General features: G+C 46.7%; 2 protein-coding genes across 3 annotated transcripts; one reads left to right on the forward strand and one right to left on the reverse strand.

The window, feature by feature from the left end:
• The first annotated feature begins 10,594 nt into the window (after nucleotides 1-10,594).
• LOC133888217 (aspartyl protease family protein 1) lies at nucleotides 10,595-18,146 on the forward strand. 2 transcript variants are annotated; one of them, XM_062328372.1, is made up of 10 exons: nucleotides 10,595-11,189; nucleotides 11,295-11,430; nucleotides 12,897-13,120; nucleotides 13,206-13,430; nucleotides 13,555-13,690; nucleotides 13,774-13,847; nucleotides 13,936-14,035; nucleotides 14,146-14,206; nucleotides 17,643-17,714; nucleotides 17,786-18,146. In XM_062328372.1, exons 1-10 carry the CDS (start codon nucleotides 10,879-10,881, stop codon nucleotides 17,914-17,916), a joined length of 1,470 nt encoding a protein of 489 aa, XP_062184356.1. In that variant the 5' UTR covers nucleotides 10,595-10,878; the 3' UTR covers nucleotides 17,917-18,146. The 2 variants fall into 2 exon arrangements, with proteins under 2 accessions (XP_062184356.1, XP_062184355.1); XM_062328371.1 differs by having other exon boundaries at nucleotides 10,598-11,189; nucleotides 17,791-18,146.
• Nucleotides 18,147-18,687: 541 nt separating this feature from the next.
• Nucleotides 18,688-20,570, reverse strand: LOC133888218 (uncharacterized). The gene is made up of 5 exons (XM_062328374.1): nucleotides 20,273-20,570; nucleotides 20,059-20,181; nucleotides 19,732-19,956; nucleotides 19,471-19,635; nucleotides 18,688-19,133 (listed from the first exon to the last, which is right to left on the reverse strand). The coding sequence occupies exons 1-5, from the start codon at nucleotides 20,387-20,389 to the stop codon at nucleotides 18,852-18,854; spliced, it is 912 nt and encodes a 303-aa protein (XP_062184358.1). The 5' UTR covers nucleotides 20,390-20,570; the 3' UTR covers nucleotides 18,688-18,851.
• Nucleotides 20,571-22,428: the final 1,858 nt, after the last annotated feature.

Raw genomic sequence — 22,428 nt, forward strand, 5'->3', positions numbered from 1 at the left:
GAGAGGACTGAGCCTAGGGCCCCCTATACATAGTACTTGCGGAGGGTCTCCGCATTCTAACTGTGTTCGAGGGGTGTCCCTTCTGTATCGGCCAGGTGGTAGGAGCTGGGCCTGTTAGACTTGAGGACTAGGTATGGGCCTTCCCATTTGTTGTGCAACTTTCCCAGAGCTAGGGCACGTCGAAGTACTAGTTCACCGGGTTTGAAGTTTCGCGGCGCCACCCTTGGATCATACCAGGCCTTAGTTTTCTTGATGTAGTGATCGAGATTATGAATGGCATGGAGCTGCATGACTTCGATGAGGTCGAGGGAGAGCTCCCTTTCCCCGTCGGTTTGTGGAAGTTGTACCCTGAGTGAGCAGCCCTTGACCTCGGTGGGGGTCATGGCCTCGTCTCCATACAGGAGCCGGAAGCGTGTGAACCCAGTGGTCTGTGTGATAGTGGTGCAGAGGGACCACAAAATCTTGGAAAGTTCCTCGACCCATAGGCCTCTAGCTAAGCCGACGAGGCGGCGATTTAAACCAAAGAGGATGTTGTCCTTGGCCCTTCCGACAGACCCATTGGACTAAGGATGTCAAACTGCTGCGAAGCATAATTCGATGCCGAGGTCGTCGCAGAATTGTCTGAAAAGCCCGGAGTCGACTTGTGTGCCTTTGTCCACCATGAGCTATCGTGGGACGTTGAAGTGACAGATTATGTTCTTCTAGAAGAATTTCTAGACATTTTTTGACATGATTGCAGTGAGAGGTTCATCCTCGACCCATTTGGAAAAGTACTCCAATGCCACCATTGCGTACTGAAGGTTGCCTTTGGCACGGGAAAATGGACCGATGAGGTCCATACCCCAATGAGCCAGGGGCCAAATGGGGGTGATTGGTTGCAAGGGAGTTGGGGGTCGGTGGCTTCGGCATCCCATCCATTAGCATCCTTGGCAGGTGTGGACGAGATCTTCTGCAATGGACATGACCGTAGGCCAATGGAGCCCCTGGTGAAGTGCCTTACCAGCTATGGCACGAGGCGCCAGATGATTACCGCAAAGGCCTTCGTGTATCTCCCGGAGGAGGTTCGCTCCTTTCTCGTTTAGTAATGCAACGAAGGAGGGAGCGCAGATACCTGTTTTGTAAAGGGCGCCATTTGTGAGATGGTAGCCCCTGGCATGATGCTGGATGCGGCGGAGTACAATCGGATCCTCCAATTCTTCTGTTCCTCTTAGGAAGGATAGGAGGGGTGCCCTCCAGTCCGTGACTTTGATGGGGAGGATGGCGGCGGCCGTTTTGTCAAGAGCTCTGGCGGTCAGCTGGTGTAGGGTCTCGAGGAAGGTGCCTATCGGTGGGTCTTTGCCCACGGCTACAGCCTTTGCTAGGGTGCCTGCCTGACTATTGTTCGCCCGCAGTATGCTTCGTATTGATATGCCGCGGAAGTGTGCCTCGGCCTTGCGAATGGCTTCGAGGTATTTGTCATGTCCGGATACCGAACTTGGAAGTTCTTATCGAGGGAAATGCTTGTCATGTGTGGATGATGACTCTGGCTGCCCCCAAGGCTCGGGCCTTTTAGAGGCCTAAGAGGACAGCCTCGTATTCAGCTATATTGATGGTCATCTTGAAATCCAGGTGAGTAGCATATTGGACCTGCTGGCTTTGTGAGAGAGATGAGGACCGCGCCGGTTCCAACGCCCATGGAGCCGTATGCTCCGTCAGTGTAGATAGTCCAGATGTCTTGGGAGGGTGTAGTGGTGGGTTCAGTGGGTGTCGGAGTCCATTCGGCAATGAAGTCTGCCAAGATTTGGGATTTGGTGGCGGTGCGGGCCACAAACCTTACCACGAAGGGGGCTAACTGTACCGCCCACTTCCCGATGCAAGTTTGTGATAAAGAATCCTGATAACAAGCATTTCCATGTGGCCTCCCGGTTGCGAAACATGTCACCAAGTGGGTACGAGGTTGGGACAGTGATGTCGTAGGTAAGGATGTAGTGCTGGAGCTTACTAGAGGTCATTAGTAGGGCGTATGCTATTTTTTCGAGCTCGGTGTAGCGTGTATTGGCCCCGACTAAGGCATCCAAGACGTAGTATACAACCCTTTGAGTGGAGCAACCGTTACTCTTTTCCTCCCATACTAGGTGACGCTGACGGTAGACGGAGAGACGGATAAGTATAGGAGTAGTCCTTCGTTGAGGAGGGGCATCGCAAGTGTTTCAAGGTGGGAAAGGTGTGCCTTTAGGACCTTGAATGCCGCCTGGCATTCCGGCGTCCAGCTAAATGGTTAGGAGCCCCTCAGTGTTTTGAAGAAGGGGCTGTGTGCAGCAGATTTTGCGAGGAAGTAGCTGAGGGCCGTGAGGCGGCCGGCCAGGCGTTGTACTTCTTTCGGATTGGTGGGAGGTGACATTTCTATGATGGCATGAATCTTGCCCGGATTGGCCTTCATGCCTCTTCGGGAGATGAGATATCCTAGCATCTTTCCACCCCTAAAACTAAATATGCATTTCTCTGGGTTCAGCCGCACGCCAGTGGCCCGAAGGCTGTTGAACGTTTCTTGCAGGTCGGCAACATGGTTGGCTTCTAGTTGGCTTTTTACCATGATATCGTCTACGTAGGCCTTGACGTTGCGACCCAACTGCCGTTGCAGCACCTTGTGCACTAGGCGAGAGAAGGTGGCCCCAGCATTCCAAAGACCAAAGGGCATCCGGGCGTAGCAGTACACTCCAAGGGGGTAATGAAGCTAGTCTTACTCTCATCCTCCGTTGCCATCCACACCTGGTGGTACCCGGAGTAGGCGTCGAGGAAGCTCAGCAGTTCGCAGTCGGCGGTGGAATCCACTATCTGGTCGATGCGAGGAAAGGGGTATGGATCCCGGGGGCATACTTTGTTTAATGATGTGAAATCGATGCACATACGCCATTTTACGCTGTGTTTCTTGACCAGGACAGTGTTGGAGAGCCAATTGGAGTGGATGACCTCTCGGATAACACCGGCTTTTAGTAGCTTCTGAACTTCTTCCTTTGTAGCTTTTGAAGCCCCTGGCGTATGGGCCTTGCCTTCGGGTCGACCTGAAGTGAGTGCTCGATAATACTGCGGTCAACTCTTGAGAGGTCCTGTGGGGACCATGCAAGGTGTCGAGATTACCCTGCAAGACGGCCAGAAGTTAGGGTTCTTGCCTGGAGATGAGGTCCGCCCCTATTCGGAAGGTCCGGTTAGGTTGGTTTTGGTGTATGGGGACCAGCTTTATGTCCCCATCCGGTTGTGGCCTCGGAGGGCAGCAGTGCCCGGGATGCACTGACGGAGGGTCCTCTGAGTCCTCCTGTGTCATAGCATGGATGTGGCGACTGGGGAGGGGAGCAGGGTGCCCATACTCGATGCGTCTAGCCAGGTCTTGGTCGCTGTGGACGATTATTAGCCCCTGCGGTCCAGGAATTTTTAGGCAGAGGTAATTCTGATGGGGTACAACTCTGAATCTGTTCAGAGTTCCACGTCCCAGGATGGCATTGTAGGCGTGTGGTACATCCACGATGTCAAAGATGATGACCTTGGATCGTGATGCGGAGCCCTCATCGAAGATGATCGAGAGTTCCATCTGGCCTAGGGCATTGAGGGAGGCCCCATTGAATCCCTGGAGGGGTCTGCTGCTTGGTGAGAGCCGGCTTCATGGAATTCGGAGCTAGTCGAAGGCATGCACGAATAGGAGGTCTGCCGAGCTACCTCCATCGACTAGTATTCTTCGAACCTCGACTTCAGCGATGTTAGCTGAGATGACCAGGGCATCAGAGTGGGGAAATTTTACCCCCTCGGTGTCATCGACGGTGAATGTCACGGGGGCATTGGCCTAGTCGTGGGCTTGTAGATGGATGCTAGTCGCCCTGATGTGGTGTACCCCACGTGCATAGTCTCACCGCTATCGTTTCGAAGTGCAACTGGAGCTCCCTCCGCTGGTTATGGCGAGGACGAACTGTTTGACCCACGCCCTTTCATCGTTGTACCGCTCTAGGGATGACTGGGGTGGAGAAGGTAGGGCCAGCTGCGGAGGATTCTGCAGGGCCAGATGGTTGACCCGTCGGTTGGTCGATGGCCTACGATCTTCAGACCGTCCCTTGTTGGCCCCATCAGTTGAGGCGAAGGCTGCCTGCCTCCCGAGGTACTCCTCTCGGAAGGTGGTGAGGGTTCGGAAGTTGTCGGTATTATGTCCTCGTCCTACGCCGTGTAGAGTTCACCAGGATTCTTCCTTTGAATGCTGGTTTGGAGCATAGCTTCGCTCCGGGAGGCCATTGGAGCGTCCCCAGCCGCGTCCCTTGGAGTGGCTTTGGTTCGGAGCCCCGCGGCCTGAGCTGATATTGCTGATGTTTCGGCGTTGTCGCTGCCGCCCCCTTTGGGACCTCGCGGTAAGAGCCTCCTCGAAGCTCCTCTTTGCTGGAGGAGCGGGGGCGTGTGACGATCCGACCTGCGAGTGCGGCCTCTCGGAATTGGCACGGGAAGCCTCGCTAGCTTGTGAGCGCCTCTGGTGGAGTTTTTCCTCCTCCGCCCATGCATACTCCTCGAATTTGCTCAGGAGGACTTCTACCATGCATATTGGACATCGGTTCTGTTGATCGTATAGGGGGCCTTCGTCCAGGCCCTAGGTCGCGGTGTTGATGACCGAAGAGTCCGATATCCCCCTAATCTGGGCCTTGGTCTAGGAGAACCTTCGAAAGTAGTCCCGGAGGGTTTCGTCTAGCTCCTGCCTGATAGTGAACAGGTTGCCAGAGGTTACTGGTTCGATGAAGGTTCCCTGGAAGTTGTTGTGGAAGAGGTCTCGGAGTTGGGACCAGGTGTGAATGGTGCCAGGGTCCAGCGCCCAGAACCAATGTATGGCCACCCTTTCTAAGACGAGGGGGAAGCATTTAGCCATGGTGGTCGGTCCGCCCCCGCTGGCCTCTATGGCTAGGGTGTAGGATCGGATGAACTCGTCAGGGTCCGAATTGCCTTTAAACTTAGGCAACTTCGGGATCTAAAAACCCTTTGGGAAGGGCGTGGCCTGTAGGTCGGCCCATAGGGGAGAGTCGTGGTCTTGCAAGGGGTTCGTCTGTTCATGGAGCTTGGGTTAGAACCGGGCCGGCCCTCTCGGGAGCGGCGGCGAAGGTGTGGGCAGCTTGTTATTTGACCTGCAGGGCTGTCTGTAGTTCCTCCATCTAGGCCAGGAGTGCCGCCAAGCGTGATTGCCGTGGGGGGCAGAATGATGTTTTCGGTGGTACCAACCGCAGCCCCTAGGGGCGCAGTGGGGGCCTCGCCTTGCTGCTGTTGGGTCTCCGGGGTAGAGAACCCTTCGGTGCCGCCCACAGCTGTGGTTATGGTTGGGTCGGTGGTGGCCGTAAGGTTCCCGTTCCCCCTGGCTGGGGGGCTGTCATCGGTGTCGCCTGTGTATAGCCGGCTAGACTACCGCACAGGCGTGACTGGGGGGGTCAGCTGCCGTCGACGTGACCTTGGTGGTCTTCTTCTTGGGTGTCATCCTACCTCTCTTAGCACTTCTGTGTTCGAGTCCCCACAGACGACGCGCTGTTGGAGCAAGATTTCATCTTGCCCCAGCAAGTACAGCGAGAGTTTCTTCTAAGGAGGAGACTCAAACTTGGAGACAAAGTTTAAAAGGAAGGAACACCACGAATGTATTGATGGTAGAAAAAATGGATCGATCTGGGAGGAGTATCACAGCGTGACTTGGTGTATTTTCACCTTTATGTCTTTTTGCTGTCTAGCTTGTGTTTGTTAGCCTAGGCGACTATGGCTCCTGTTTATAGGGCTGTGCATAGCTTGACGTACAAGTTATCATAATGTACAAATATCTAGGATCTGACCAATTTATTGAGCCTTATCCCGGATAACTACTTTCTACCCTATCTGGGATATAAATATCCACCGTAGTAATTATCGTAGTGCTTGCCCCCTGAAGGGGATGAGCTGGTCGTCAACTGCAGCCCAGCGCCGTACTATTAGGGGTGTCAGGATAGCCTCCATTATGCCGGGGTGTCAGAGTGGTGTCCACCAGCCTAGGCATTTAATACCGGTCACCTTCTTGCAGGCAAAGTATGACTGGCGCTCCCCTTCTGGCAGATCTTTCCTGAGGTCTGATGACTCACACTGTAGCCTCTAGGAAGCTGGCCTGAGCAGCTGGAGACGGAGGCCTCAGGAGGCATGGCTCCAGGGGTTGAAATCTTCGGGAGGCAAGACTCCGAAAGGCAGGGGTTGGGGAGGCCGGGCCTTTAGGAGACCGAGGCTTCAGGAGACCGAGGCTTCCAAGCCTTTGGGAGGCTAAGCCTTCGGGAGGTAGGACTCTGGAAGGTCGGGGCTTTGGGAGGCTGAGCTGGTTAAGCCAAGGGGCCGTCGTAACGACCCCCAACATACGGGAAGCCGGATGTCTTCCTCACGATGACCTACAACCCTAACCAGGAAGGGATCATGTGTGAGCTCGAACATGGCCAGATACCCTAGGATCGCTCGGATCTCATCGTGCGTGTTTTAAGGGCAAAGATCGAGGAACTAAAGAAACAATTGTTTTAGAAGCACATGCTCGGCAAGGTCCAGTCTTATGTCTATGTTGTGGAGTTCTAGAAGAGAGGAATTCCGCACGCCCACTTCCTGCTGATTATGCAGGGCAAGTACAAGCTCGTATGTCCAGAGCAGTATAATTGTATCATCTTTTTTGAGTTCCTAGACTAGTACAAGTACCCATAGCTATATATGATGATCGTCAAGCACATGATGCATGGCCCTTGTGGTGTGCTGAACTCCTAGTGCCCGTGCACAAAGGATCGTGGGTCATGCAAGAACCATTATCCGCGTCCTTTCAATGTACCATGCAAGGCAAGGGTTCCTACCCATTGTATAGTAAATGCGATGATGGTTGCCATGCAATGGTTCAAAAATGACAATTAGACAACCGGAGAGTTGTCCCTTACAACCCTTACCTCTTGTGGATATTCAATTGCCACATCAATGTTGAGGTCTACTCGAGCATAAAGGCTATCAAGTACATGTTCAAATACATATACAAGGGTCATGATCGGGCGCCTGTATCTGTGAATGAGGCTGACAATAATGACATCGACGAGATCAAGCAGTACAGGGAGGTGAGGTGGGTTACCCCTCTGGAAGCCTTGGGGAGGATATACAGCTTTGACCTGAGCAAGAACTCTCCACCTGTGATGCAACTACAACTTCATCTCCCGAACATGCACACGGTTTCGTATCGAGGGGGGCATGACATATAGGAGGTGCTCGACCATGATGATGCCGAGAAGTCAATGCTGACAGAATATTTTCAGGTAAATAGAGTACATGAGCAAGCAAGAGGCATCCTCTACCGTGACTTCCCCGAGTGGTTTACTTAGAAAACAGGGAAAATAGAAAGTTTTGGCAACTGAGGGAACATGGTGGACAAGTCGGTAGAATTGTGACGGCCCATCTAGTTGAGGGGGAATGCTATTACCTCCAGTTTCTCCTAAACCACGTGACGGGCGCCACATTATATGAGGACCTAACGACAGTTGATGGTGAGATTCTACCGTCCTTCCATGATGCCACAGAGAGAAGGGGTCTGATTGAGGCAGACAATACACTAGGCGAGTGTCTCACAGAGGCCGAGTTGTTCCAGATGCCATCGTCTCTCTAAGGGCTCTTTGCAACAATATTGGTATTTTTTTAGCCCAACGATATACGTGGCCTCTAGAACAGACACTCTAAGACAATGTTAGATGACTACCGCTGCACCGATTAATTCACACACATGGTCGAGCAGAAGGTTTTGATAGATGTTAGGAACATGTTGCAGTCAATGGGAAAGGATATAAGATCGTTCCCTCTTCTTGATATCGATGAGGCACTTGACTTGGTAAATGGTGTGCCGAGGGAGATATTCGAGGAGTCTATGATCGGTGTGGACCATGAGCACACAGCCTTATTTGACTCTCTTAACGTCGAGCAGAGAATCACCTAGACAAGATTCTAGCTGTGGTTGACAGCGGCGAAGGAGGCTTGTTCTTCATTGATGGACCGGGAGGCACAGGGAAGACTTTTCTTTACAAGGCATTGCTTGCTATGGTCCGCAACCAGGGGAAGGTCGTCGTGGCGATAGCTACGTCTGGTGTTTCCTCTCCTATAATGCCCGGAGGAAGAACCGCACACTCACGATTCAAGATACCTATGACCATTGATGATGGGAGTTTCTGTAGTTTGACAAAGCAGAGTGGGACGGCTAAGCTTTTGTAGGTGGCATCACTGATTATGTGGGATGAAGCCTCCATGACTAAGAGGCAGGCGGTGGAGGCCCTAGACACTAGCTTGCACGACATAATGGGCCGACCAGATGCTCTGTTTGGTAGAAAGATGGTTGTGTTTGGTGGTGACCTTAGATAGGTCCTCCCTGTTGTTCGAAAGAGGTCAAGGTCTCAAATATTAGATTCGATGCTATGCAGGTCCTACCTATGGGAATGCATGCAACACTTAAGGCTCATGCATAACATGAGGGCTCAGAGCAACCCATGGTTTGTGGAATACCTGCTGTGCATCAGTAATGGCACTGAGCAGGTTGATGGTGATGGCAACATATGACTTCCTGATGATATATGCATATCATATACAGGAAAGGACACGGATCTCGATAAACTTATAGATAGTGTGTTTCTGATGCTCAGTGCTAACCTAGTTAACCCAAACTACATCATATTGAGAGCCATCCTATCCACACGAAATGAGTGTGTGGATATGATTAACATGAAGATGATTGATCGTTTCCGGGAGGACAAAATGGTGTACCAAGCTTTGATCACGCTGAAGATGACCGCCACAACTACTACCCTTGGAATACCTTAACTCTCTAACCCCAAACATGTGCTGAAGTTTAAGGTTAACTGTCCTGCCATACTGCTCAGAAATATTGATCCCGTCCATGGACTTTGCAAAAGGACAAGGCTTGTGGTCAAAGGGTTCAAAAGAAATGCTATTGACGCAGAGATCATGCTCGGATAGCATGCTGGGAAGAGGATCTTCCTGCCTCGTATCCCCCTAAATATCCCTCTAATGATGAGATGTTGCCTTTTTGGTTCAAGCGGAATTAGTTTCCTATCATACTCAGCTTTACCATGACAATCAACAAAGCATAAAGACAGACTATCCCGAATGTCGCGTGTGTACCTTCTGCAGCCAGTGTTCTCTCATGGCCATATACGTTGTGTTGTCTAGAGCCACTGTGAAGGAACATCAAGATTCTCGCCACCCCAGATAACATAAGAAAAGGAGAAGCGTTCAAAGCAGAGTGGGACGTACAATAAGAACATCGTCTATAAAGAGGTCCTCACATTATAGTGTTATGTTCGATGCCAACGCTCTAAATCTCCTTTCTTTATGTTTTTTATGAGTGTTCAGTGTATGTTCGAATAAGGATGTAAACTTGGTTGTATGATAATGTGTTGCCTCATGTTTAAAATAATATATCTAGTGTTTGCAGTACTTCAACAATGTTAATAATGTTATTGCTTGAAAGATACTTTGACGATTATGACTAAATTTAAAGGAGTCAATAATATTATCATGTGCAAATTTGTGACTCCCGTTACAACGTACGAGCATTCAACTATACTCCCTCCAGTCTTTAAAAAGCTGACGTTTTAGACTTGATTTCACATACCAATGAAAGGTTAATTAGGGAGCTTATTTACCATTCTACCCATATTAATTCAACTTGCACGGAACACAAAAATAGACTAATGTGCGCTGCTGTCGGAGTGGTTTGAGACGATGTACCTACAACGAGACGTGCAACGTTCGAGCATCACTCTACGCATGCTGTTTTTCTTGTTAATCTTTTCTTCTTTGCTGCACTTGCGTGTGATTTCTTTTGTTCAATTTTTTTTCCTATATGCTTGCCGTATTTGTTTATTCATTCTGCATGCTCAGGGCTTTGTTTAATTACCCCAGCCAACAACCATCCCATCTCCTGCATGCCTCTCTTGCCGCCAGGCTTCTTTTTCGTTTTCATTTGCATGTCTCTCTTGGCGCCATCTTTTCTTTGCTCGCGAAATCGTTTCGCCTACTCGAATGGTTTGGCGCTAAAATATCTAGTTGTACGCACTTATATATACACGCTAACTCTCCTTGAGTACTGTATTGTTTTCTCTCATATCACCACACACCAAAAAAAAAAACAAAGTAGATTGCAGAAGTAGAAAACCACTTTGAGGAGATGGATTATCAAAGAGGTGACTTTGGAAAAGAAACAGTCATAAATGTCATACATACTGGTGTTACACTAATAGCAGGGGTAAAAGAGACCAGGTGACCCCTTAATTCCCTCAACGTCAGTTTTTTACATACTTTTTGCAAAACTCTTTAACGTCAGCTTTTTGAAGACTGGAGGGAGTATTGTCTAATTTGCATACGCATGCAGGACAAAACAATCCTTTATCCCCGAAGGTACTAGAAATAAAAATAATTACAAATAAACAGCAGATTTGTCGTATGGCAGCAAAGAGAGTCATTTCTTAGATCTATTAATAATATATATATATAGATAATATCATGTTATATAAATTTTGTTTTCATTATAACATACCGACACTCAATTAGGGAAGTCAAAAGAAAGCAATTCCGACAGACCAAAGCCCCAACGGGTTGAACCCACGAGCCGAAAGCAAAGCAAAGCAAACAGTACTACACCAATCTCTTGCGTCCGTACTCCGAGGAACCAAAAACGAAAGGAAAATCTAAAGCAGACCAACCAGGACAGCGCACACCACACCCCCGATTGCGCCGCCGCCGCCGCCGCCGCAGCCTGAACCACGCCGCCGGCCGGCGACCGCCGCTGCTCTCACCTCGGGTGCTTCATCCGATCCCCGATTTGCCGGATCACATGCGGCCGCTTCCCCAATGACCTCCCCACTGCTCAACTCTCTGCTCCTGCTCTTTGCCTGCGTCGTGGGCCGCGGCGGCGCTGCCCTGACGATGCGGTCTCTGGAGTTCCACCACCGGTTCTCTGCGCCAGTTCGCCGGTGGGCGGAGGCTCGCGGGCGCGTTCTCCCCGGCGGGTGGCCGGCGCCCGGCAGTACGTCGTACGTCGCCGCCCTTGCCGGGCACGATCGCCACCGCGCGTTGTCGGCCGGCGGTGCCGGGAGCGGCGAGCCCCCGCCGCTTACTTTCGCAGAGGGCAACGCCACCCTGAAGGTCAGCAACCTCGGATTGTAAGGCCTCTCTCCGTTTCTTCAGACCTCACAATTGTGTATGCTTGTGATGCCGAATTTGAGAATTTCGCCTCAATAATTACATTTATGTGGATTCTGGTGTAGTTTGCACTATGCTCTTGTGACCGTGGGCACGCCGGGGCAGACGTTCATGGTGGCGCTGGACACTGGGAGCGACCTCTTCTGGTTGCCGTGCCAGTGTGACGGGTGCACGCCACCAGCGACGGCCACTTCGGGATCAGTAAGATCTCACTTCTCCTCATAGTTCTGTGGATCCTTCAATCGATTGAGTGATGATGCATAACTTAGAGCTGAACGTCCCTCCACGCTGCGTGTTCGCAAGAATTCTAACTGCAGCCGTCTTTAGGATTTCGTTACTGCTAAGGTTAGTTCTTTCTGCTGTCTAACAACTGTTGGACATGATTTGTGCTGTTCCTAGCATCTCTTTTATCTTCCGGGTTACCAGCTTCATGGTTAGAGACTGTGCACTGTTAATGCTTGATCTGTTTCTTGATAACCTTTTAGTGGAGTATTATGTTTGGTTGTATTAAGAGGAAACTTTATAAACTACTGTGGCGATGCTTGAGTTTAGTGACCAAAGTGGCAAGTGTTGTGCTTAACTGCATCCGTAAACATTTATTTTGTCACCAGGAATACTTCTAATCTTATGATGTTACATTTGATATAGGTGGGAAACTTCAACAATAATTGTTTGGAAACACTTTTTTATCTGGAGAATGTGTTTATATGAGTGGTGTGAGTTTGATTTCCATGCTGTTTGTTCAAATGAATTGTAATTAGACACCAAATTTGAATGTTGCATGGAGTAAAATGTCAGTTTATACAATTTGAGGCCCTGACTCATTTACTAGGCCTGTTTTATAGTGTTATACATCAATATGGATATTTGTACGGGGCCTGTTCTACAAGGCTGTGAAGATGGCCCTTTGCATAGATACGCTAATGTGCAGGGTGAGAATATGCTTACATTATCAACAGTAATCAGGTTGATGATCCATTAGCCATTTTCTGTTATTCAGAACACTATTCTGTTCTGTTGTATTATGTTAAAAAAAACTGTAGTTATCAGTGTAGGATAACAAAACTAATGTTGTCTAGTTTTCTATGTTTTGTGAAGCTGTGTTGTTCTTTTGCGCTTGGTTTTAAATTATTTTGAAACCACCATTATCGACTTACCATCGCCATTTACCAGCACTTTTCCATTGCTGGCATCCATCTTGGCACTGCCAGCTGTTGGTCTCCTTCCTTGGTGTGGGTGCGGGGCTCCATTTTTGCTCCCAATCATAGTTCAATTTCCTCTAGTGAGTTTTATGCAAATTCCCTCTCTTTTTTCTTTGACATGGCTGGAATTGAGCAGAGTATGTTACGAATTGAATGATTTTGTAATTATGGATGAATGTGCTTTTTTGGGTTTATCGATGATGTAGATAGTGGTGTGCTTGGCTATGTCCTCTGTTTGGGTGATTTGGTTGGTGCGTGTAACAGTAACAACTTATTTTCTTGCCTCTTCTTTCTACGTATCAGATCGCTGTTTTTCTTGCCTCTCTTATTTCCCTCACACTTAGCATGCACACTGATCTGGAAATTGATGTATGCAGTAATGTTTTACTGTCGGGAACACAGTACATTTATGTTTTCTGAAATCTATGATTTTTTCTTGCATGTCGCTAATTATCAGAGTTTCAGGCAACGTTTTACATCCCTGGTATGTCATCAACAAGCAAAGCAGTTCCATGCAACAGCAACGCTTGTGGTCTTCAAAAAGAATGCTCTACAACATCGCAATGTCCATACAAGATGGTGTATATCTCTGCGGGCACATCATCTTCTGGATTTCTAGTTGAGGATGTGCTTTACCTCTCATCAGAGGATGCTCATCCTCAAATTCTCAAGGCACAAATAATGCTTGGGTAATCACTTCACTTTGGAATCTGGATCTGCTTACATGATAATATTAGATGCAGTGTCAGATAAATTTTACCTTCTGTTCATCAGTTGTGGACAGACTCAAACTGGATCATTTCTGGATGCTGCTGCTCCAAATGGTCTTTTTGGACTTGGAATAGATGAAATCTCAGTTCCCAGCACTTTAGCGCAGAAAGGTCTGACATCTAATTCCTTCTCAATGTGCTTTGGCCGTGATGGTATTGGGAGAATCAGCTTTGGAGACCAAGGCAGCTCTGACCAAGAAGAAACACCTCTTGACATCAATGAACAACAGTGAGCGAATTTGTCATGCAATTATCAACATTTACCTGACTTGCAATTATCAACTGTATTCTTTTCCCGTATATTATATGCCTCCTGTTAATTTGCCCCTGCTGTGATCATTTCTTGTTTTCAGTCCAACATACGCCATCACCATCTATGGGATTACCGTTGGAAATAACCCAATGGACTTGGAGTTCAGTACTATTTTTGACACTGGCACCTCCTTCACATACTTGGCAGACCCAGCATATACATATATAACCCAGAGTGTAAGTAACCAATCTGAAATTGTTGCTTTCGTAAAAAATACGAGAATTTTTCATGTAATTGTTGCTTCATCTTCCTTTTTCAGTTTCATGCACAAGTTCAAGCAAATCGCCATGCTGTGGACTCGAGAATTCCTTTTGAATATTGCTACGATCTGAGGTTACTTCGTGAATTGAGATACTTTGCGTGACCATTATTTTATGTCTTTTGCCATTCGATGATAAATGACCTTGGCTAACTTATACAGCTCCGGTGAAGCAAGGATTCCAAGTCCTGATATAAGCCTGAGAACAGTAAGTGGAAGTCTGTTTCCTGTTATCGATCCAGGGCAGGTAATATCCATTCAGGTAATTGAGATCCGGATTCTCGTATTTGTAGTATTTTATACTGGAAGTCTGGAATCCTGTTTTTTGTTTGATAATATTTTATAACGATGCCATTTATTTGACATTTGCAGGAACATGAGTATGTTTATTGCCTGGCAATTGTGAAGAGCATGAAGCTTAATATTATTGGGCGTAAGTGTGCTACATTTTTTCATTATTCTGCATGACATCCAGCATGAAACACTAGTATGCATTTGTTACAATTCACATTATTACCTCTCTTTTATGTTCCCTTAATGTCGTAAAAATACTCTTATGCTCCTGAATGTTAATTGTTTATTTTTTTTCTTGGGGCACAATGGTTGATTTACTACCCCAAAACAGGTGAATTACTTGTCTTACCCCTTGTTAGGAATATAGAGTCTTTATCCATTACGTATAGGTTAGGTTACTAGAGTCCTTATCATGTACTCTATATATTGCCTCCAGGGGCTATTATTGAATACAAGTTGCTATTCCTAACATGATATCACAACCAAGTTATTTTTGGACGCTACAACTCGTCCTGATCCAGATCTATTCCACGCTCGTCAGCTCTCTTTTTGGCCGGCTTTAGATCGATCTTCTACTGTAGTTTGTCGATCGTCCCCCGCTCAGTGGTCTCCAGGCATCGCCCCGACACCGTTTGGCAGCTCCTTGCCGTGGCTCCCTCCCTGCCGCCTCCTCCCCATCGTGGCTCCCCATCCATCGCGGCTGATTTGGCTACACCATCGAGATATGCATGGGCGGATCCTCTCTCGTTGATGGATCACCGTCAGATCTCTTCTTCACGCCACCATCGGGCTTCTGTCGCCATGACTCCACCACTGTTGGGTTCGCTCGCTTGGCCGCTTGTTGTATTCAATAATAGCCCTTGGGGGATCCTCTCTCTAGTTGCCTACCCACCTCTAGTTCGTCAAGCACGGCGTCTAGCATTGCCGACCGCCGTGGCTTATCCGGGTTCAGCCGCCTCAGCTTGCTCGCTGGCTGCAGCCTGCGATCCCCACTCTTAGCCCACCACACGCTCGTGGGACGCTCGAGGGGAAGGCGGCTACTGGTGAGTTGCTCGAGAAGTCAATCAACACGATTCGGTTCCTGGCCATCTACGCTGTCGAGAAAGCCAACTTCGGCCACCTGGGGCTCCCCATGGGGTGCACGCCCGTGAGCCACATACTCTACAACGAGGTCATGCAGTACAACCCCAAGAACCCTATTGGTTCAACCATGACTATTTCGCCCCTACTCCACCTCGCCGGATACAACATCAAGGAGTTAGGCAATGGGGAAGCAGCACACCAGGTCACCCTGAAAACTGACTCCAGGAGTTGAAGTGACCACCGGACCTCTTGGTCAGGGTATCGCCAATGCTTCATGGGCCATGTTGTGCCTTTGATTTGGACTTGTTGTTTAGGCATTATCCTTGTTGCTTGTCGCTTAGCTTCTTTTGCTATGATTAGCTTTGCGAGTTATGTTGTCGCTGGGTGTTGCTGCTAATGTGCTAGGCTATGATCTGGTATGTCACTGTTGTCTGCTAGTGTCTTAGTCTTTGCTTCTTCTGAATCCATCCAAGTTTCAATCTCTCTTTGAGTCTATTTATGCCGTGCGAGTCCACATATTCTTTCATCAAATTAGTTGCTTTCTTTCCCGTCGTTATTGATGCAAATTAACCATCTAGATCTTTCTGTAGCTTTAGTAACAACTTCATTTTATTGTCTCGCTACTTGTCATTCTTGTATTCGCAATTCTTGATCTAGGGCAATTTTTTTGTCGTCTTGGTCTTTCCGTAGCTTTAGTTGCAGCTTCTTTTGTTGTTTTGCTACTCATCGTCGCTTTGTTGCGATTCTTGACTAAGGGTATTCATTTGTTGTCATCATCATGACTCTACTCTCGTGCTTCGCCTTGCACTTCTTTGGCTTGATTCGACAGGATTACAAGATTCGCTTCACGATAGCTTTGAAGAGACAATTTTGGATGTATTAGTATAAGTTTATTACTTAATGTTATCTCTTTCAAATGCAACACTATTGCATACGTCTTGCATTTGAGGGGTGTTAGGAATATAGAATTCCTATCCATTACATATAAGTTAGGTTACTAGAGTTCTTATCATGTATTCCTTATATTGCATACTCTATATATTGCCTCCAAAGGCTATTATTGAATACAAGTTGCTATTCTTAACATCCCTGAAGTTTTCAAATGTTGTACATTGATGAAGGAATGCGAGGGGCAACAAATTAGCATTCTTATAGTACTTACAATTTGTTTTCCTGATTAATGCCAATATTAACTTATGCTTATCGTTTCAATGGGATGTTGTTGCTTGATAGATGTCATCTAAATATATTCTATAATTTCTGCAAAGTGTAGTAACTCATGTTCAATATGATCTGGGTTGACATGACTGGCATACGGTTTACAGATATTTGATGCATTACCAGTGTTCCCAAAGTTGTGATTAGACTGATGATTACTAGGTAGTAGTTGCAACCAACTTGGTACTTGATGGAAATAAGTACTGTTTCATAGATGAAAGCGGCTACTAGACTGCTGCCATCATCCTGAAAGTTTATGTGATATCCAGGATTTACACTTCCAAGTGATATCATCTAAACTTTATGAGATAAAAGCATGAAGCCAGACATACTTTATTTGGCATGCTATAATATTTAACTTTCTTTTCCCTTCACTTCTCCACTTCTCCTGCATTATTATTGTATGCCTCTCACCTGACCAGATTTATGTATGGATGAAGCATCAATGGATGACACTATTTGCAATTTCCCCTTAGGTGTACATAAAACCAGTATGCAGGCCATTAGTTTCCCTGTTGCCTGAACATTTTAGTCAATTTAGTTAATGCTACTAAGGAAGAAAATTACCTTAGAAATAAAAAAGTGGAGGACAGCAAGGTTTCCGGTTACAGCTGTAACTGGAAATATTTACCAGTAACTATTCAAGAACATTAAAAAAATTGAATCTTTGTGAATTTTTTTGATAGTTAATGGTTTTGTGAGATGAACTAGAGATTGAATTTGCAATAGAGAACTTTAGTGTATTTCTTTTATGAAAAATCAAATGTGATCTAAAATGAGCAAATTTTTTTTGTCAAATTCAAATTGGATCAATGGTTTTTGGCTAGTTTACAGAGTAGCTAGAGGTTATCATGAACTTATCGGCTGGGGATTTTTTGTTTTACTTGAATTGAATGTCATTTAAAAGAATGAATATATTGTTTCTCCGAGACCCCGAAGATATTATTGAAATGTATGTATCATTTCTCTGCATTACTGACATATTTAAGACATGGTTGTGTCTGGTCTAATTTGATTGTCCTACTACTAGCATGAGCAATATTTAAATATGCCCGTAACTATGTCAACATGTGAGCAATATTTAAATATGCCCGTAACTATGTCAACATGTAAAATCCTAGTGAATGAAATGGGAAATCAATTGCATAGTTAATTTGTATATAGTCCCTATGACATTCAAGGGGGTGTGGCCCCTAGTATGTGATCATGCTTGCCATTTTTCCTGAGATTATCAACAATTACATTCTGTACAACTTAAGTATTTTTTTTTCCAGAAAATTTCATGACTGGTCTTCGGGTGGTATTTGATCGAGAAAGGAAAATTCTTGGATGGAAGAAATTCAATTGTAAGTAAGACGTGCATTACTATTACTCCCTTCTGTCCCAAACAGATTTCCTTATGACTTGTTGTATGAAGTGCAGGTTACGATGCTGATAGTTCAAGCCCTCTATCCATCAACTCACGGAATTCGTCAGGCTTCTCACCTTCAACGCCTGAGAATTACTCTCCTGCGGAAACTAGGAACCCAGCTGGTGTTACCCAGTTGAGACCCCTGAACAGTTCAAGCCCATCTCCTGTAACGTTGTATTATAGTTTACTCTTGATGCTTCTTTTGGTTCACATGGCCATTATGCTCTGATTGTTTTGATTAGTGCTCACCGTTTTGGTTGACTATGTAGTACAGCATAGAGAACGGTATTGCTTAGTGCTTACAGGTCCTGTAAATTGGACAATAGTAATTAATTGTGATGCCAATTTTTGATGGCTCATTGTACAAGTGTTCCCTTTCCAGCCCTGACTTTCCCCTATCTTCTTTTTGCTAAAGGATTACCTCAGTTTTTTTTTACAATGAGCTGACAATACGCATAATAACTTAGTTACGAATCAATTAACGTTCTAGATTCTCAAGATCAAAGAATCGTATAAATCCAAGTATACACAATCGTTTCCTGCAATCGAGGCTTCATCAAAGCTCAGAAACATGCCATATGTAGTTTCTAACATTGTTGTCTGAAAAACCGAGGATTGAGCATCTGACGGTGTGAACAGAAGTGGCATAAATTATAATTGTGAAGATAGTTTTTTTTAATCCATTAACTTTATAGATTCTCAAGATCAATCCAAGCACACAAAATTTGTTTCTGTAAACGAGGCTTCACGAAGCACAGAAACAAGCCATTCATTGGCTTCGATGCAAGATGTGTTGTGATGCAGCTTCTAACATTATGAATTTGATAGTCTTGTTTTGCTAGCAAGCGCTGAATGTGTTGTGATGCAGCTTCTAACATTGTTGTCTGAAAAACAGAGGCTTGGGCATCTAACAGTGTAAACAGAAGCGGCATAATTATTACTGAAACAGAAGCGGCATCAAAACCTGGCCACTGAGAGTGGTCAGTTAGGAGCACGTACAATAGCTGAAATAATGGCACCTGGTACATAGGAATTCCATCATTGGAAAACCAATCTTATTCTTCACATTCGTCTATTCAGGAGGGCTCAACACCTCCAACCTGTCAGTTGGGGTGACCGGAACTCCATCGTTGCACTCGCCTTCTTCCTCGTCGCTGTTGATCTTGCCCAGCGGCGACGAGAAGTCAAGCCGCATCCCTTGCACCACGTCCTCGTAGGACTCATCCAGATCCTGAGAGGTCAACTGGTGGTACTCCACCAGCTGCATCAGGCTCTGGTTCTCCCTCGTCAGGTTGGCGTTTTCCTGCGCCAGCCGCGACTTCTCTGCAAGCAGAGCCTCCAACTGCAACATCACCTGTACAGGATGTTGAAAAAGAGTTATAGGCCAAGCAAGAACATCCATACACCCATCTTGAAACACACTTAAAAATCTAACCGAACCGAGAACAAGTTATGATTAGAAATGTAAAACAGATGTTGCAATTTGTTTGTCTGTTTAGCTGATGCAAGTGCAGCGATGGGTAGGTGGATGTGCTTGTGAAAGATCCAAGTAAACAAAATTCAGGATAAGAACGCAAGTTGTGAATGTTAGAAGCTGCAATAAGCCTTTTTAATTAGTTGATACCCAAATGCAGAAATGGGTAATATGATGCGCTTGTTGTGAATGATGAATAACTGGGCGCGATCATTACCAGATCATCTTCTTCAGGGGCAACCCCTTTGTCATACCCCTCTCTTAGCCTCTTGTTCTCCTCCTCGAGCAAACCGCACCTCTCCTGCACGAAGTGCAGCTCAGACTTGATGTTCTTGAGCTCCCTCGCGAGCGCAGCAGCTCTGCTCGCCATCGAAACCGCCAGCTGCAGATCCAAACACAAAACCGAGAGAAAATAAGACACCTGAAACCAGCCACCAAATCAACCACATAACCGTATGGAAAACTTGCTTCAAAATACATTTCTGGCCCGCTTCAGATTGGTGCTCTGCGCCACATCCGCTGCTCCCTCGTTACCAGAACCTGCAGCAGCCACTTCTCCGGTGGCCAGAGTATTACCGTCCAGGCCCGCGGCTTCCGTCGAGCCACCGCACTGCCGCTTCGCTTTCGGCTCCTCCTCGTCGGCGTCAGCGGCACTCTCACATCCCCTCGCCTGGGTAGAGCACGTAGCCAGCGCACTCACTCCCTGCCACAAGACCACCGGCTACCGTCAAATCTCCACCAACACAGCAAAGAAACGCAACGGAGAAGATTGTATATGGAATCGGAGCTGCGTGGGTTTGCGAACCTTCTGCGCGGCAGTGAGTGTGTCGGAGAGCTGCGCCAGCGACTCGGCGACGGAGTCAAGGCCACGGACCAGCATCAGCGAGTCCTCTCGGAGCCGCTTCCCCCGCTTTGACTCCACCCCTCGCTGCGACAGTCCCCAACCGGGAAACAGAACACGTCAAGATCCAATTCACGCCCACAAAACCAAAATGAAATCGGCAGAAACAAGCATTTACCGTAACGGCGTCCAGGGGGACGCGGCGGTCCTCGAGGATGGTGTCGACGCGGGTGCGGAGGTGGTCCCAGAACCGGTCGTCGGAGGCTGGGCTGAGCACCGCCGCGGCGGAGTCCATTGAACGCGAGACGAGCTGGCGACGGGGACAACGGCTAGTTTTTCTTCGGTTCGATCGAAATGAGGAGCGGAAGGGATGGAATCGGGGGAAGAGCTTTAAATCGGCGGACGGCTTCTCAACGGTCGAATTTAAGTGGTCTTCGAGTTCGCCGATTCCAGAGGGTTTATTTCTCACGAGATCCGGCGTGGGGTATTACTCCGAGTACGCGCCTGGGTGGGGCTGCCGAGCCAGGGCAGGCTGCTATGTTGGCCCCAGTGAGGTTTACCAGCTGCAAACATACTGTTGCAGATAATTAGTATCAGTGGCCTTTAATGCTTGAGGGTGTGGGAGTATATATAGCTCAGTTTAAAAAATTAGCTGTTACTGTTCTGACACACCTACCCCGGAGTATCCGGTGAACACTGGAGTCTCCGACCTAAAATCCAAAATGGTGTCAGAATGGTCACATAACTGTGTCAGAACTAGCTATTACGATTCTGTTAAGTTGCCTTAGTCTTTGATGAACACTGGAGTCTCCACCCCAGACTTAGCTACCACAGAGACAAGGTCCGGAGACTTGCCGGACTCTCCGATTTCTCCAGGTACCGGAGTATCTGGTGAACACTGGAGACTCCGGTCTCTTTTTAATAAAACAATAAATACTAACCGAGCGACCCTTGGCAGAGTCTCCCTTGGAGACTCCGGCCAAAAAATTTTTCTTACCGGAGTATCCGGTGAACACCGTAGACTCTGGTCTTTTTCTAATAAAAATAAATGCTTAATTGAGCGACTTCTGGCGAAGTCTCCCTCAGAGACTCTGGCCTAAAACTCACCAACTACTGGAGTGTCCGGTGAACACCGGATACTCTGGACAAATAAAAATTCGGAACCGAGCCTCTTCTGGCGGAGCCTATCTCGGAGACTCCGCCCTAAATACTAAGGACCGAAGTATTCGGTGAACACCGGAGACTCCGGACTCAGTAAACTTCTTCTAATATTCCCAGTGTCCGTGGGTGAATGTGTCTCTCAACTTATTGGTTTTAAAGGTTATCTTGAGCATTGAGACACCATGACAGCAAACAAATGCAACCCTCTTAACAGTACGGCTATCCTAGACTCAATTTCAAAGATAGAATAATTTAAATCCTATTGAGTACTACACATTGCTTCTCTTTTCTTTTCGAGGGGCGCCAATCGTCGTAAGTCTTCACAATTGAGACTAAGATCTATTCATGACTTTGATAAACATATTAGTTCCTTAATCGTTTTGTTATCAATAAGCCAAAACCATGCCAGCTCAGCTGCCACCTCAATCTCTTTGCCTATGTGTCAAGCCTAATCAGCAGCCACGTATTAAAAGAGATTTTTCAATCTAAAAATAATTCCAGATAATTCCTTTAATTGGTAACTTTGCAGTCTAGCCCTTGAACTTTTCTATAATTACAAAAAGAGCCTTGTCTTTTACACTTAGGACCCTAAAATTTTCTAAAATTGCATATAGATCCTTCTATTTTTACAAAAAGGTCCCTAAAACTTTCTGTTAATTACGATTAAGTCCTTTTCTTAATTAAATAAACCCTAATCTTGTTTTTAGCATATCTTTTTCGTCGTAGCTCTGTTTTAAACGATTCTTGCACTGTTAAATTTGTTTTTCAGTGCTCTTTCTTTTTAGATAGGTTTTTATCTTGTTGTTCATTTATTTTGTGCTCTGTTCTTAGTGTGTCTTGTTTGTGTGTTTGCCGGTTATTGTGCGATTAGTCAACAACGCCCCGGATCAATTTGAGGAATATCAAGACTAGAAGCAATAATACACTGAGCAGCAGCAAGGAGAAGGCAAGTGTCCTTGATCATCTTGAACCTATGCTTTTAAATGTTTTGTTTTACAAAATTTCATGCAGCGTCAATATGATGGGTAGTCACCTATGTTAGGGTTTTCCCTAGGTTTTTCCCTTATCATCCCTTGGAATCATAGATGATTTATGGTTAGGTGTCTTTGTTGAGTAGATTGCTTAGCCATGCCATAGATGGTTTATGGTTAGATGTCTTTATTGAGTAGATTG

Source organism: Phragmites australis, chromosome 13, assembly GCF_958298935.1.
Source record: "Phragmites australis chromosome 13, lpPhrAust1.1, whole genome shotgun sequence".
Classification (NCBI taxonomy): domain Eukaryota; kingdom Viridiplantae; phylum Streptophyta; class Magnoliopsida; order Poales; family Poaceae; genus Phragmites; species Phragmites australis.

Bases quoted from the DNA above. Each gene is read 5' to 3' on its own strand.
- LOC133888218 (XM_062328374.1), bottom strand. From the start codon at position 20,389: ATGGACTCCGCCGCGGCGGTGCTCAGCCCAGCCTCCGACGACCGGTTC. The intron at 19,636-19,731 runs GTATTTTGAAGC...TTGGATCTGCAG, and splicing joins ATCTGAAGCGGGCCAGAAAT to CTGGCGGTTTCGATGGCGAG. The intron at 19,134-19,470 runs GTAATGATCGCG...CATCCTGTACAG, and splicing joins CCCCTGAAGAAGATGATCTG to GTGATGTTGCAGTTGGAGGC.
- LOC133888217 (XM_062328371.1), top strand. From the start codon at position 10,879: ATGACCTCCCCACTGCTCAACTCTCTGCTCCTGCTCTTTGCCTGCGTC. The intron at 13,121-13,205 runs GTAATCACTTCA...TCTGTTCATCAG, and splicing joins AAGGCACAAATAATGCTTGG to TTGTGGACAGACTCAAACTG. The intron at 13,691-13,773 runs GTAAGTAACCAA...TTCCTTTTTCAG, and splicing joins ATACATATATAACCCAGAGT to TTTCATGCACAAGTTCAAGC.